The sequence below is a fragment of the Sycon ciliatum genome, chromosome 12 (genome assembly GCF_964019385.1).
Source record: "Sycon ciliatum chromosome 12, ocSycCili1.1, whole genome shotgun sequence".
NCBI classification, from domain to species: Eukaryota; Metazoa; Porifera; class Calcarea; order Leucosolenida; family Sycettidae; genus Sycon; species Sycon ciliatum.
In genome coordinates, this window is record NC_088654.1 from 17,852,674 (window position 1) to 17,865,173 (window position 12,500).

At 48.4% G+C, this 12,500-nt stretch overlaps 2 protein-coding genes across 2 annotated transcripts in view; one reads left to right on the plus strand and one right to left on the minus strand.

Annotated features, from left to right (window-relative positions):
* Positions 1 to 549, plus strand: part of LOC135828555 (serine/arginine repetitive matrix protein 2-like) — a 17,891-nt gene extending 17,342 nt beyond the window's left edge. Inside the window, exon 11 of the mRNA XM_065340992.1 lies at positions 1 to 549. This exon is cut by the window's left edge and continues 351 nt beyond it. The gene's annotated coding sequence lies outside the window, so the exon portion shown is untranslated.
* A 495-nt stretch (positions 550 to 1,044) lies between these two features.
* LOC135828604 (uncharacterized) overlaps positions 1,045 to 12,500 on the minus strand; it is a 90,776-nt gene continuing 79,320 nt past the window's right edge. Inside the window, exons 59-70 of the mRNA XM_065341033.1 lie at positions 11,160 to 11,450; positions 10,502 to 10,735; positions 9,689 to 9,775; positions 8,930 to 9,094; positions 7,800 to 7,963; positions 7,321 to 7,486; positions 6,573 to 6,710; positions 5,993 to 6,125; positions 4,336 to 4,937; positions 3,513 to 3,716; positions 2,673 to 2,875; positions 1,045 to 1,945 (exon numbers count right to left, since the gene is read on the minus strand). Coding sequence (XP_065197105.1) covers positions 1,675 to 1,945; positions 2,673 to 2,875; positions 3,513 to 3,716; positions 4,336 to 4,937; positions 5,993 to 6,125; positions 6,573 to 6,710; positions 7,321 to 7,486; positions 7,800 to 7,963; positions 8,930 to 9,094; positions 9,689 to 9,775; positions 10,502 to 10,735; positions 11,160 to 11,450 — 2,658 coding nt within the window. The 3' untranslated portion in view covers positions 1,045 to 1,674. The remainder of the gene's footprint in view (positions 1,946 to 2,672; positions 2,876 to 3,512; positions 3,717 to 4,335; positions 4,938 to 5,992; positions 6,126 to 6,572; positions 6,711 to 7,320; positions 7,487 to 7,799; positions 7,964 to 8,929; positions 9,095 to 9,688; positions 9,776 to 10,501; positions 10,736 to 11,159; positions 11,451 to 12,500) is intronic.

Here is a 12,500-nt window from a genome sequence, read left to right on the forward strand (position 1 = left end):
TGTAGCCGAGAGGTGCATTTGTGCATTTAGTTCAGTCCTCTAAAAATACCTAGCTTCTGGACCTTTCCATACCATTTCGGCACCATGAAAGTATTCAGACACCCCCCCCCCCCCCTCCCACACATCTTCTCCGAAAAATCTCCGCGTAGACTTCCGTGTAAGCATTTGAAGTTTCTTCTCACGATGAAAGCACTCACATGTATTCTAGGTAAGAAATCCATGCACAGGAGTTTGACATTTTTGTTGTTTTCACACATCATGGGACTAGTGCGATGTCTCTTATTTTGTACTGCAAATCACATTGAATGTGAGTGTAGTGCAAAATGAATGTCATTTGTTCTACACCAGCATTTGTACTACCGTGACATGTAGTAATCCCTATACATGTACAGACCTTGGCGACATGCATTGCCAGCTGTTTGTGTTGCCTTGCTTTTGCGACCCTGCAGGCCTGGTTCTCCTACCCCGGCCTCAGGTCCCTTTTGGCCCCCTTTGCTTTCTCTTCGTTCAGTTCATGTTGCTCTTGTCGTTTCTTCTTGCCGTTCTGCACTCATTTTAATATGATGAATATGCAAGCAGGTGCCCTCGTTTTGTGTTTGTTTGCCCTGACCAGAGGAGCTATTGCATTCCCATGGGACCAGGCCCCAGTTATTTGGGGGGGGGGGCAGGGCTGGTCCAGGTGGGGGCATAAAGGGGCTCGGACCAGCGTGTCGGGGGGGGGGGGGGGATCCTACTGCCCCTCCGCCGCCTCCCATCAGGCTCTCACCTGCTCCCCAGACTAGGTGCCCGCCCCTAGCTGGGAGGGGTGCTGCGGCCTGCTCCCCCAGGCTGGGTGGGGGTGGGTGCCCCTGGGGTGCTGCGGCTTGCTCCCCCAGGCTGCCCCTGCGGCCTGCTCCCCCAGGCTGGGTGGGTGCCCTAGCTGGGGGTGGGTGGGTGCCCCTAGTTGGGGGGGGGGGGGGGTGCTACCTGGGGGCCCCTACCTGGGAAGGGGGGGGGGGAGGGGGTTCAAGGTTTTCCCCCGATTGAATTCCACACAAAAAATGAGAGAGTAATAACTGTTCTTTATTCTTAGCACAATCAGCTTGCATTCATTGCTAGAGCACACGGCAGAAGCCATGCTTGTCACAGGTGGTAAAACAAGAAGCTTGTGTATTTTGATATCAAGCATGTGTCGGATTCTGCAAAATAATTATAAATTCGGAAATAGAAGCTGCTTGGATATGCGCAAAACATTAGTGAGGTTCAGCAGAAATGAATTTTAGAGCGACATGATAAATAAAATTTCATTTTGAGAGAGGTTCAATATGTTTTGTATAGAAAAGATGCAGTTCCAAGAGATCTGTTAGTGCTACGACTAATATACTTTACTGTTGCATGGCACTAAAATGCATGTCTATCATGGAAAAAGTGCTGGAGATGAATTCTTGAATTATCTATACGTGATCGTGAGGTATTAATATCAAACATTATGCCTATGGCAATTTCAGCATAGAGGTAACATAATGGGTTTCCAATGGTCTTCACAGTTTGCAAAGGCTGCACTACAGCCAATCGTGTTTTTATTATTTCCTACATTAGTTTGCGTAGAGTGGTTGTGAATGATGTCATTGTATGTTGTGAATGATGTCATTGTATGTTGTGAATGATGAGGTATTGCAGATGTCATTGTATGTGTTACCCTTGCCGTGATCGCTCCTTGCGTTCGATCTCATTCGTCAGCGAGTTGATGCGGCGGTTGAGGGCATCGCGCTGCTGCTTCAAGCCCCTGATGGTCTTCTCGGCGTCGGAGTTGGCCGGTGGAGGGCCGCGTGCCTCCAGCTCGGAGACGTTGCGCAAGATGTGCAGCATCTGCTCATTGAGCTCGTCCAGTTCACTGTGCAGACGCGTCGTCTTGTGCGTGAACAGAGACGCTGAGGACACGGTGGACTTGCTTCTCTTCAAGGTGCTGCCAGGCGAGAAAAAAAACAGACACGAGAAAAATACTGTAAAACCGGAGATTTCCGGGGTGTAATATTTTCGGTGTTTCCCAAAATCACATTGGTAGCGCGAAAATTTCGGTAAACCAGTTTTGCAGATCCAAAAAATTCATCTTACACACTGTGTGGCATGGCATTGAGTTTTAGGTGGGATTTTATTTGAGGTAAAATTACCTGTACGAAATATCTCCACCGAAATTTTCCTGTTGTGATTCACAGAGGTTCTAACGTAGAATGTAAGCAACCCATTGTATTTGTCAGCACTGGTCCGTTCTGTGAGAAACCACACATTATTGCCATGGCTGGCTAACCGCCCCTATCTTCATGGAGTGGCTTCGGCCAGGAGCGTGTGCATGGTAACAAGAGTACATAACCCCAAGAGTGTGCAACTGCCTGCACCTCTATGCTGTGCTGCGACGGCAGAACTGTTACTTCACATCACGTGACATGGTTCAAATATTACGCCGGCAAACTGCAAAGTGACCACAAGAGAGTCCGCTAGTTGCGTACAACCTTGGATCTATCATACAAGAGTAAAAGTAAAGTGTACGTGATGTGAAGTCACAGACCCCATAGCTGGTGTTGCACACTCTTGGGGATTATGTACTCTTGATGATAATAACTCAAGACCAGCATGCACTATATCCAAAGCACAGGGAAACACATTCCAGCTTGGACACTGTAGAATTTCCGTACCTTCTCGGTCGTCGAGGTAGGTCCATTTGATCGGTGGTGGCGGGACTCAGCTCAACGAGTCGAGCGCGGATGAAGTCGTCGCCAATCTCCCCGTCGTCACCGGTTACGGTCGCAGTGGCTGCCGACATAGACGCCTGCACGTGGTCTTGGATGTCCTGTGCGCTGGACAGTGTAGAGTAGCGACTGATGCGCTCACTGACCGCCTGGGAAGGGACATGGCAAGAAAAGACAAAAATGTTTTTGATGATCAAGACGCTAACTAGTTTTCAAACACAAGTTTTAGCATCTTTATATTCCAATGAGAGCAGGGTATATTCTAGGACGAATTTCCAACCGGTTACGGTCCAATGAAGAGTCGGGGGGCCGGGGGTCCCCCCGGAAAAAATTTCAAAATACAACCTAAATATGGCACTCGACAGCAATTTAACAGATTGCTTGGTGCTGGAGTGCGTTTGACCATTCACAGCTCCATTCACCCACAGAAAAGTACGGGCGGTTGGAACTGATTTGTAACTTTTCAACCGGTCGCCAACAATTTCAACCGGTCGAAAACCGGTTGGGGCGGTTCTAGAAAATTCCCTGGAGAGTGTGAGAAAAACGGTGCAAGTTTTCGACAAAGTTGGTTTGTATAGGTTCAAGCTGTGATAATTTGGCCTGCTGACATTTCTAGGTACATGCTGCATTAGTTTGCGTTTTCATGAATTGGGCTGGTTCACGGAGAGACGATATTTTTTAATCATTTGGATCTGTTATTGTCTACAGTCAATGTACGGAGCAGTTTGCGGCGATTTCTATGCGTGATGGTCGCGAAAATAGCGAAATATAATCTCTCTACCGTACCTGTTCAGTGAACTCCTTGTCGGTCGGTGCCACCACCTTAACGTTGACCAGCTCCTCAGTCAGGTCGGTCTTCTCGTCACGTGACGTCAGTTCTCGGAACACCGTCTCCAGGTCGGCCGTCTGGCCACGTGCCTTGCCACGGGCCACGATAGCGGCCGGTCTGGAGCGCGTCAGGAACAGATCGGTGCAGCAGATACGCATCGCCTGGCAAGAACAGGGTCAGGGTACAGTGGAGACAGAGATGATATGTTTGAGACTTGAGATGCTGTATAAGTGCAAATTTTCGTTCACAAAATCTTTCGTTAGGTCACTCCACCAGCAGACTTGTTACGTACTAACTTTTGTTTTTGGTCGATTTCTGTCACCCGAATGTTCAGAAAAAAATGTTAGTTTGGTTAGTTATTTCGTGCCCCCTAACGAATATAGCGAAAGTCAATTCCAAACGAAAATATTATGTACTTACACAGTAGATAGGAGAAAGCGAGTGAAATTGCATGTGAATACTCAGCTACACACACCGCAACAGCCGAGTACCTGTGAACAACTGAGCATCATATGGCCGAAGCCGGACCGGCCGCTACGCCCCTGAAAGATATAACCATACTGTTTGTAGGGGCATCGACTAGTCGCCACCAGTATAGGAGTTTTGCACATTCAAAGTCGTCTATACTAAAAAAAATTACGGTTCACGCGAGACTCGGCTAAGACAACATTTTCTGCATCCGTAAGATGCTGCTACCGTATACTAAAGACACACACATACACAGATAGAGGGCATTTGCACATTTGCACATTTGCACACATTCACATCATTTGTCTATACCTTGTAGAGGAAGTCCAGGAAGCGCGGGTTGGCGTCGTCCTCCATTTTCTCCACCGCGATGTGAGCCAAGGCGTGCATGATGACCAGCGTGAACTCACCAACATCGTCCATACGCTCCTTACGCACAAACAACACATTGTTCTCCGGCTTGTAGTGGTAGGAGTTACGGAACGCGTTGCCAGAGTAGTCGTTGGCAGGTAGCGAGGTAGCCAGCAGCAATGTGATCTGCGGAGTGCCGACACGCTGACGCAGCAGACGTACAACGAACGTGCCGAACTGGTACACTACAAAGTTGCGCGCTGTCAGCTGATTGATATCGACCAGGGCGGTGTTGCTGCCCACGTTCGTCCACTGCGCATCACGCTGGTCGATGTAGTTTGCTCCGTACGGTAGCGTTTTCTTGCTGTCGTCCTGCCCTGCTTCACCACCGGCCTCCAGCATGGCTTCGATCTCGCAGGCACGCTGGTACAGCGCCGAGCCGTTGATCAGCTCCAGGAACTGCTGTTCGTCGAAGGCGCCCACGGCCGACTGGCCTGGTGCAAGCGCTCCTGCCTGCTGTTGCTGTTGTTGCAATAGGGCTTGTTCTTGTGCTTGCCGGAGATCTGAAGGAAAAACCCAGAAAAAACAACAATAAATGTAAGATCGAACAACAGTGAAATGACTAATTCAACACCAACATGGTTGACCATGACTGCGGCTGCACTTCACCTTAGTGACTTCTGGAGAAGGGAAAACGAGAGGACTAGACTGGAACCAGCAGCTGCCCCTGCCTTTATTCACCAGAGCCAGAGGTGCCAGGCTGTCACGCATGCAAAGCTCACACCTCACTCACGCCTGCATGTACACAACTGGTGGTGAAAATGGGCCAACTAAGGTGCGAAAGGGGCAACCGACACCTGAGCATGCACACATGCACACACGTACACACGGGGTACTGGGCATGATGCCAGCTAAGGTGCGAGAGAGGTAACACCTGAGTGTGCGAACACCCACACACCCACACCAGACTGGGCATGGATGTGCCAGCTAAGGACTAGGTGCGGAGAGGCCACAAGTTAGTGTGCAAACACCCAACACACACACCCACCCAGAACATACTGGCCGTGGATGTCAGTGCCAGCTGAGGAGCAAGAGAGAGGAGACACCGGAGTGTGCAAGCCAAGCATGTATCCACACCCACATCCACCCACACCCACACCCACCCACACCCACCCATGCACCCACACCCACCCATGCACCAACACCCACCCACCCATGCGCGATTTGCGAGTCCTCAGTCTTGTCTTTCACAGTTTGCAGTCTTCCTGTCCGTCCCTTTTAGTGGCAGTCCTTAGCCTAAACCATGGAAGTCTCCTGTGGATGTCTCTGGACTTTTTTAAAAATATTTTTCTTACAATCATCCCAGGTCACAGGCAAAGACAGAATATTGCATAGTGGGAGCATAGTGATGGTGAGGCTTTTTGCCCTCAGCCGACCTGAGGTCTCGACGTCATGGGGACATAAAACGCACCAAAAAGAAAGAAAAAGAAAAATTAAAGGAGTGAGAGGTACATGTACATGATATGAAATGTTAGGAGTAGAGACAGTACATTAGCTGATGGACTGCAGAACACTGAGAGACAGGACATTAGCTGATGGACTGTGGAACACTGCTCACCATTGGCCTGTTTCTCAGCTCGTCGCTTCTGCTCCTCGACGTCCAGGCGTGCGGCTTCCTCGTCGAGCTTGGCCACCGCTTCGGCTTCGTCTTTCTTGGCTGCCTCATTGGCCTGTGCTTCTTCCTCGCTTACCTAAAGAGCAGAAGGAATGAGTTGAAAGAAGAACAATTTTAGATATTTTACTGAAACACATACAACCAAAGAAAATTGTTGCAACTTGAGAAACAGATTTTCGCTCTGATCGTGATAGCAAGGAACTTGAACCCTACAAACTCCTTGATCATCATTGAAGGCTATGAGGGTGATACCCAGCCAGGGCAAAATGTTCAATGAGATAGGAATTTCAATATACAAGAGATATTCCACCATCTGTACAGCACCGTCGGACGCTGAAGAACGGAGTGCCTAAGAACGACCAGGCTAGAACTTCAACTGCTTGCTGATACCAATGTATACACGATGACTCAACTGTGCATAGACCGTAGTACATGAAAATAAGACCAGTCTAGGCTAGGAGGCTGAGCCCTCAGTTCTTCGGCGACCGACAGTCCTGTATACATCTCCCGAGACCCCCGTTACCTTGGCGATGGCGCGGTCCCTCTGCCGCTTTCGACGCGCGGCCAGCTGCTCCTGCAGTCGTTGCTCTGCCTTCTGCTTGCTCTGCATGGCCTGCTGGGAAAAGCGCTCTGTCTCACTGCTGTACTCCGCCATGATTTGCTGCACGCATACACAGGTTGGAGGCGTAATGTTCTCAGGTGTTAGCAAGACAAGCGTGTTAAAAAGGCAATGTTTGACACTCAACGCAACATCCTGGATACATCACATGCTATAGCCTTTCCCTAAGCATTTTGTGTGATGCACTAAATAGGTCGACGGGAGAACTTTCTGCACGCAACAAGCAGCTTACAACTCCAAGGGAGTTGGGGAGTGAGTGGGACGTAGCAATCCTCTATCAGTCACTGTTAGCATGCCTCCTCGGCCAATCCATGCTTTCATACCACTGTAACCAAACCTATGTCCTCCTCGGCCAACCCATGGTTTCATGCCACTATAACCTAACACCTGTGGCGTTGTGTCAAAGTTATCCACCCTCGTGCAAAGCACGCTGTGTAGTATATTGTAGTTAGAGAACCCTGACTTTGATGCTTTCAGTAAGTTTAAAACAGCTCTGTTGTTCATCAGGCTTTATTGCGATATGTTCAACCAGTGAATCTGAGGTCTGCTAATTAGTGGTCCAACCAGAAAAGCTCATATACAGTTCAACTGCGTTAACTTAGATATGAAAAATTTGGTGAAAAGACATCCAAAGTCTCTCTCTCTCGCTTACCGCTTTCTTGGCCTCGGTGAGTTCGCCCATTTGTCGAAGGCGTTGCTCCTGTTCTCGTCGCTTGTTCTCCATTTCCTTCTCCAGTTGTTGTCTGTTGTTCTTCTCCATTTCCTTGCTTCGGTTCATGTCACGCTCTTCCTGGGCCTTCAGGTCGGCTTCAATTTTCCTGTACATTGTCAGATAGATTATGATAAGCACGCGGGGTGGTGTGCACAAGAGAAGAAAAAACCTAGTAAAATATATACTAGTGCATGCGTCTTTTATCTGTGTGTGTGTGTGTGTGTGTGTGTGTGTGTGTGTGTGTGTGTGTGTGTACATGTGTGTGTGTGTGTGTGTGTGTGTGTGTGTGTGTGTGTTTGTATGTGCGTACACACACGCATGCATATCTGTCAAGTTAGAATGGATACTTAAACACAGCACTGTCCTCCCCCCCCCCCCATCCACAAACACACTTCCCACATGTTTGTGCTCAGCCTTACTCAATCTGTTCTTGACGTCGGTGTGCTGCTTCTTCTTCCCTCCGGCGTGTTTCCTCCTTACGCCTCTCCAGCTCACGCGCCTTCTCCTCCTCGATCTGACGGCGTTTGGTGGCGTAACTCTCCTTCCGTTGCTTGGCTTGTGCCTCGTACGATCCGCGCAGAGCCTGACGTTTGCACGGCAAAAGCAATCGTCACATAAATATTCCTACACTAAGAGATTCGTAGACATCACACAACTGCATTATGAACGAATGGGGGGGGGGGGGGGGGTCAACTGACAACCGCTCTGTTCAGTTGCTATTCACAATCTGCGCATGAGCTGCATGGAAAAAATTCTTCTATCCTGATGTTAAATAATCCTAGGCGTTTGAATGGCGCTAAAAGCACAGTAGCATTATTCTGTTCACAAATTATTTTTTGCAGAGCGTGGGTCTGGGGATGGTGGCAATACATAGGGTTGGTTGACCTAGGTTAAATACGTTTGCACAGCCCCTATACATATACCCGTATGGCACCAGTGATAAGTAGATCCCAGTTACCATAATTATGGTAAACAAGGAGGTGATGTACACCACTTTCTGAGTAAACAAGGAGAAAGACAAAATGTGACGAGTTAGGACTGTCCACCAACGTAACCAGATCATTTAATAATAATTATGGTGGACAGTTAGTCATAACTCGTAACATTTTGTCCTTCTCCTTTTTTTTTTACCACAATTAAATTGGCTCACCATCCGAGTCCAGTGATATGCATTTTATATTTATAAGAAAAAGTCGACCCCCATACTTGGTCATTCGCCTTCCCAGCTCGATGGGTATTGATTAAACTCTGGTTGCAAGTTGACTACTCCCTTGTTTATCTGGCTTCTAGGTCATAGAAGGTCGATTTATACGACAGGGTAAAATGCAGTATGTGTGACAGCGGCGGATCCAACGATCTCTACAGGGGGTTTCATCCAGTCCGATCAAAACTGAATATTGCTGATACATGTACATGGACACGCATGCATGCATGCATATGGTTGCCAGTAGTACATTTACAAAAGTTAGGCGGTGCCGCGGAACCCCTGGATCTTCCCCGGTGTGACCAATGCTATACTAGGCTGTCGAGGCCCCGTCGTATCACTCACCTGTTCTGGTGATAGCTGCTTCATGTAATCAGCCAGTTCCGTCAAGTGCTGTTCTTGCAGATCTGCGCGGGCGGTGGTACGCTTCAGTTGCTGATCATTCTGCGCCTGCTGCTCAGCTTGCTTCACCTGCTGTGCTGTGGCCTGATCAAACTGTTCCAAGCGTTCCTGTAGAACATAGACACGGCAATGGAAACGAGAATGGAGTAGCCATGAAATGATTGGCGAGCTGAACCTAATGAGTAGGGATACAGTAAGATCGGGCGCCAAAGAACGTAGGGGCTCAGGGCGCAGCCTAGCATTGTTCTAGTATGTTGAAATGCTAGGCGTTCTATTCCTATTCATGGGAGCATCACGCCATGGAGAGCCCCATATACGGTGCGACCACAAGGCGTGAAAAACACGTAGAAAATGGTACATCCGTTACAAATCTACCCCACATTGTTCTTAAATCTGGGCCATTTTCCAGTCTAAGTGTTCTTGCATTGTGGTTTTCGGCACCCGATCATACTGTATGCAGTAAGACACACATTTCCAGCATCTATCGGCTAAGCATGGCAGGCCCCATCAGCACTGTCTCACCCCAAGCTAGCCACATGTGCCTGCCGGTGAGATGTGTATCTTGTTAAAAAAATCTATAATGGTATGCAGGCAGGCACACATTTTTCAGCAATTCACCAAACAAGTCCCTCGTCCAAACTGAAATCGTCTGAGTTAGCGTATAAAAGATTTCACACAACAGCCACCGTATCACAATGTTACCTTCATAGCAGTAGCAAACTGTTCCTCAAGCTGCTCCCTTTCCTCGTCGGACAAATCGGGATTGGAGAGAATCTGAGCTTGCTTCTCCTGACCAACGTTATAAATAAGACAGGACAACAGAGATTGATAAGGAGTGAAATTGTCCACATGAATCCTGTGAGCATGTGTAGGCGTGTATCCAGGCAAAGGGTATACCGGTGATGCCTATTCACCTCCTGATTATTGAAATGGAGGCATTGTACTGGGGCGTGGGAAGGCATTCTACATTGGCGCGGTTATTAAAAGGCAGCGTCCGGGGTCCTCCCCGGGGAAACATTTTGGAAAATTGGGTCCAAATAGCCCATATTCCTTTGGTTGAAAAATCACAAAAAGCAAATTACCAGTTCGGCGTTGTCCGCACCTGCCGCACCGGTTCCTACACCCCTGACAATGACTTCTAACAAACCTCCAACAACCTCTACATTGTCGTGTATTCAACATGATAACACACGCAATATAATTATGGCATTTGTGGTGTGATGTGTGACGGCATTACCGCGGGCAGTCACACATACCCCCACGATGGGACAAGTCACTGACACGGTATCGTCCTCAGCAGGCCCGTAGCTCGTGTATAGTCAACATAATCCGGTCACCACACCAGCAAATGCCTGCAAGACATAGGTACTACATTGCCAGAATAGGCTAAATGAGGTTGCCAGTGGTACAAGGTCACCACACCACAGATGTGTGAGCTACGTCCCTGCAGTTAGCTTAGCTCTAGTACCCCCCCCCCCACCACACACACACATATACATGCATACTCCTACCTACCTCCTCTGCTGCGACAAGTTCATCTCTCTCCTTGCCCCGTTGTTCCTGGAGGGCACTGCGAGCCTCGCACACGGCAAGGTCTAGTCGGCGATCAAAGCGCTCGCCAAGCTGTACCATCTCCTTGAGGTGACGCTGCTGCAGAAGGTTCTGGATGATGAGCTCGGGTGACGTGTTGGTTTGGGATTCAAGACTGCTCCTGTTGGCTGTCAGTGCTGCCAACTCTGCTTCGCGTTCCTATTGTGTAGAAAGTAAAACAACATACACACGTACAGGGCCACATGCATGTGCACACAAACAAGCATGAATACACATGCACACACACACACAGGCATATGCACAGGCATACGCACATGCGCATCAACACGCAGGCACACACTCTCACACATACATGCACGCACGCACGCATGCACGCACGCACGCACACACACACATACACACACACAGGCATACGCACATGCGCATCAACACGCAGGCACACGCTCTCACACATACATGCACCTAAGCACGCACGCACACACACACCCACACACATACATACATACACGCAAGCGCATGTATTGTACTGGGAACATTACGCCAATCGCCACACAAGAACACTGTGCTAATTAGCTTATTATGGATAGCAGAGAACCAGAAGAGACAATCAGCTCCTACTCACCTTTTTGGACTGCAGCTCATCACGTTCCTGCTGCTGTCGCTCCAGTTCAGTTTTCATTGCCAGCTCGTTCTTGGCTGCAAGCAACTCAGCCTTGCGCCGTCGCTTTTCCTCAATCTTACTGGCCAGCGTTTGTTGCTGGCGCTGCTTCTGTGCGTCAAATGAGCCTTCCAGCTTGGCCATGCTACCCTGGTGTTGTTCAACCAGACGCTCGTACTCGGCTGCCGAGATCTCGTTGCGTTCTCGCTTGGCAGCCACCTCGCGCTGGAAGTCCTCCTGCGCCTTCCGCAGTGCCTAACACAGGATATGTGCAAAAAAGAGTAGAGTGCCGTCGGTCGCCGAAGAACTGGCGTGTCAGCCTCCTAGCCTTGACAGTTCCTATTTTCACATATTACAGTCTATGCACAGCTGAGTCACTGTGTATACATTGGCATGCTGTGCTTGGTGACCGGGGAATTCCAGCCTGTTCATTCTTCGGCGCCCGGCAATGCTATACTACAACATACAGTCTGTATCGGCTATAGAGTGACCGGATATAAGAATATATCGGCTACAGTGATATTGGTACGAAATATCAAAAGCAAAACGTATTTTATCCAGTAAAAATATCACTATAACCAATATTATCGGATGTAAGGCTATATCGGATATTATGATGGCAACAAAGAATCAAAACATGCATAACACACTATATTATTATCGGCTATAGTGATAACTTTAAAATACATGTAGCAATAATATCAAAGACCCTATTTTTTACTTTCTTCACGTTGCTTATTTTTATAGTGATACATGTACATGTACATAACAGAATTTTTTTATGGAAATGCAGGCACTGTCAACTATGCAGCATGCTCATTTGTCAAAACGACATGCTGGAAGTATTTCCTTGCCTTTCATGTGTCGATCGAAAAAAGAAAAAAGAAATCGATCGTTTTGCATATAGTGATGCATCGGTTATAGTGATAAAATCACGGAAATCAAAAGGGTATGCTATAGCCGATACAGACTGTACAATAATCAGAGCCAGTAGGGGCAGCACAAGAGGGCGTATCCTGGAGACTGTAGCTTGAAAGGTGCCCTGGTATGAGATGGTAACTGTTAAACAGTTTGATGCATTGCACGATCATCAGACAGCATAAATGGGAGAGGTGACGAAAGTAGCAGCGGCCACTGGAATAGTGCTCAATGCGATGGGCACGGAGCTGGAACGCGTACATGTGCGAAGCGCTCCGTTACGTGCCCACCCTATGTCCCATACCTATGGCAGTCTTGAAAGGCAGCTGGTGGCCTCACGATTAGCATTGGCATGAACCATGGTCTAGTACAATAGTCCCTAGTGCT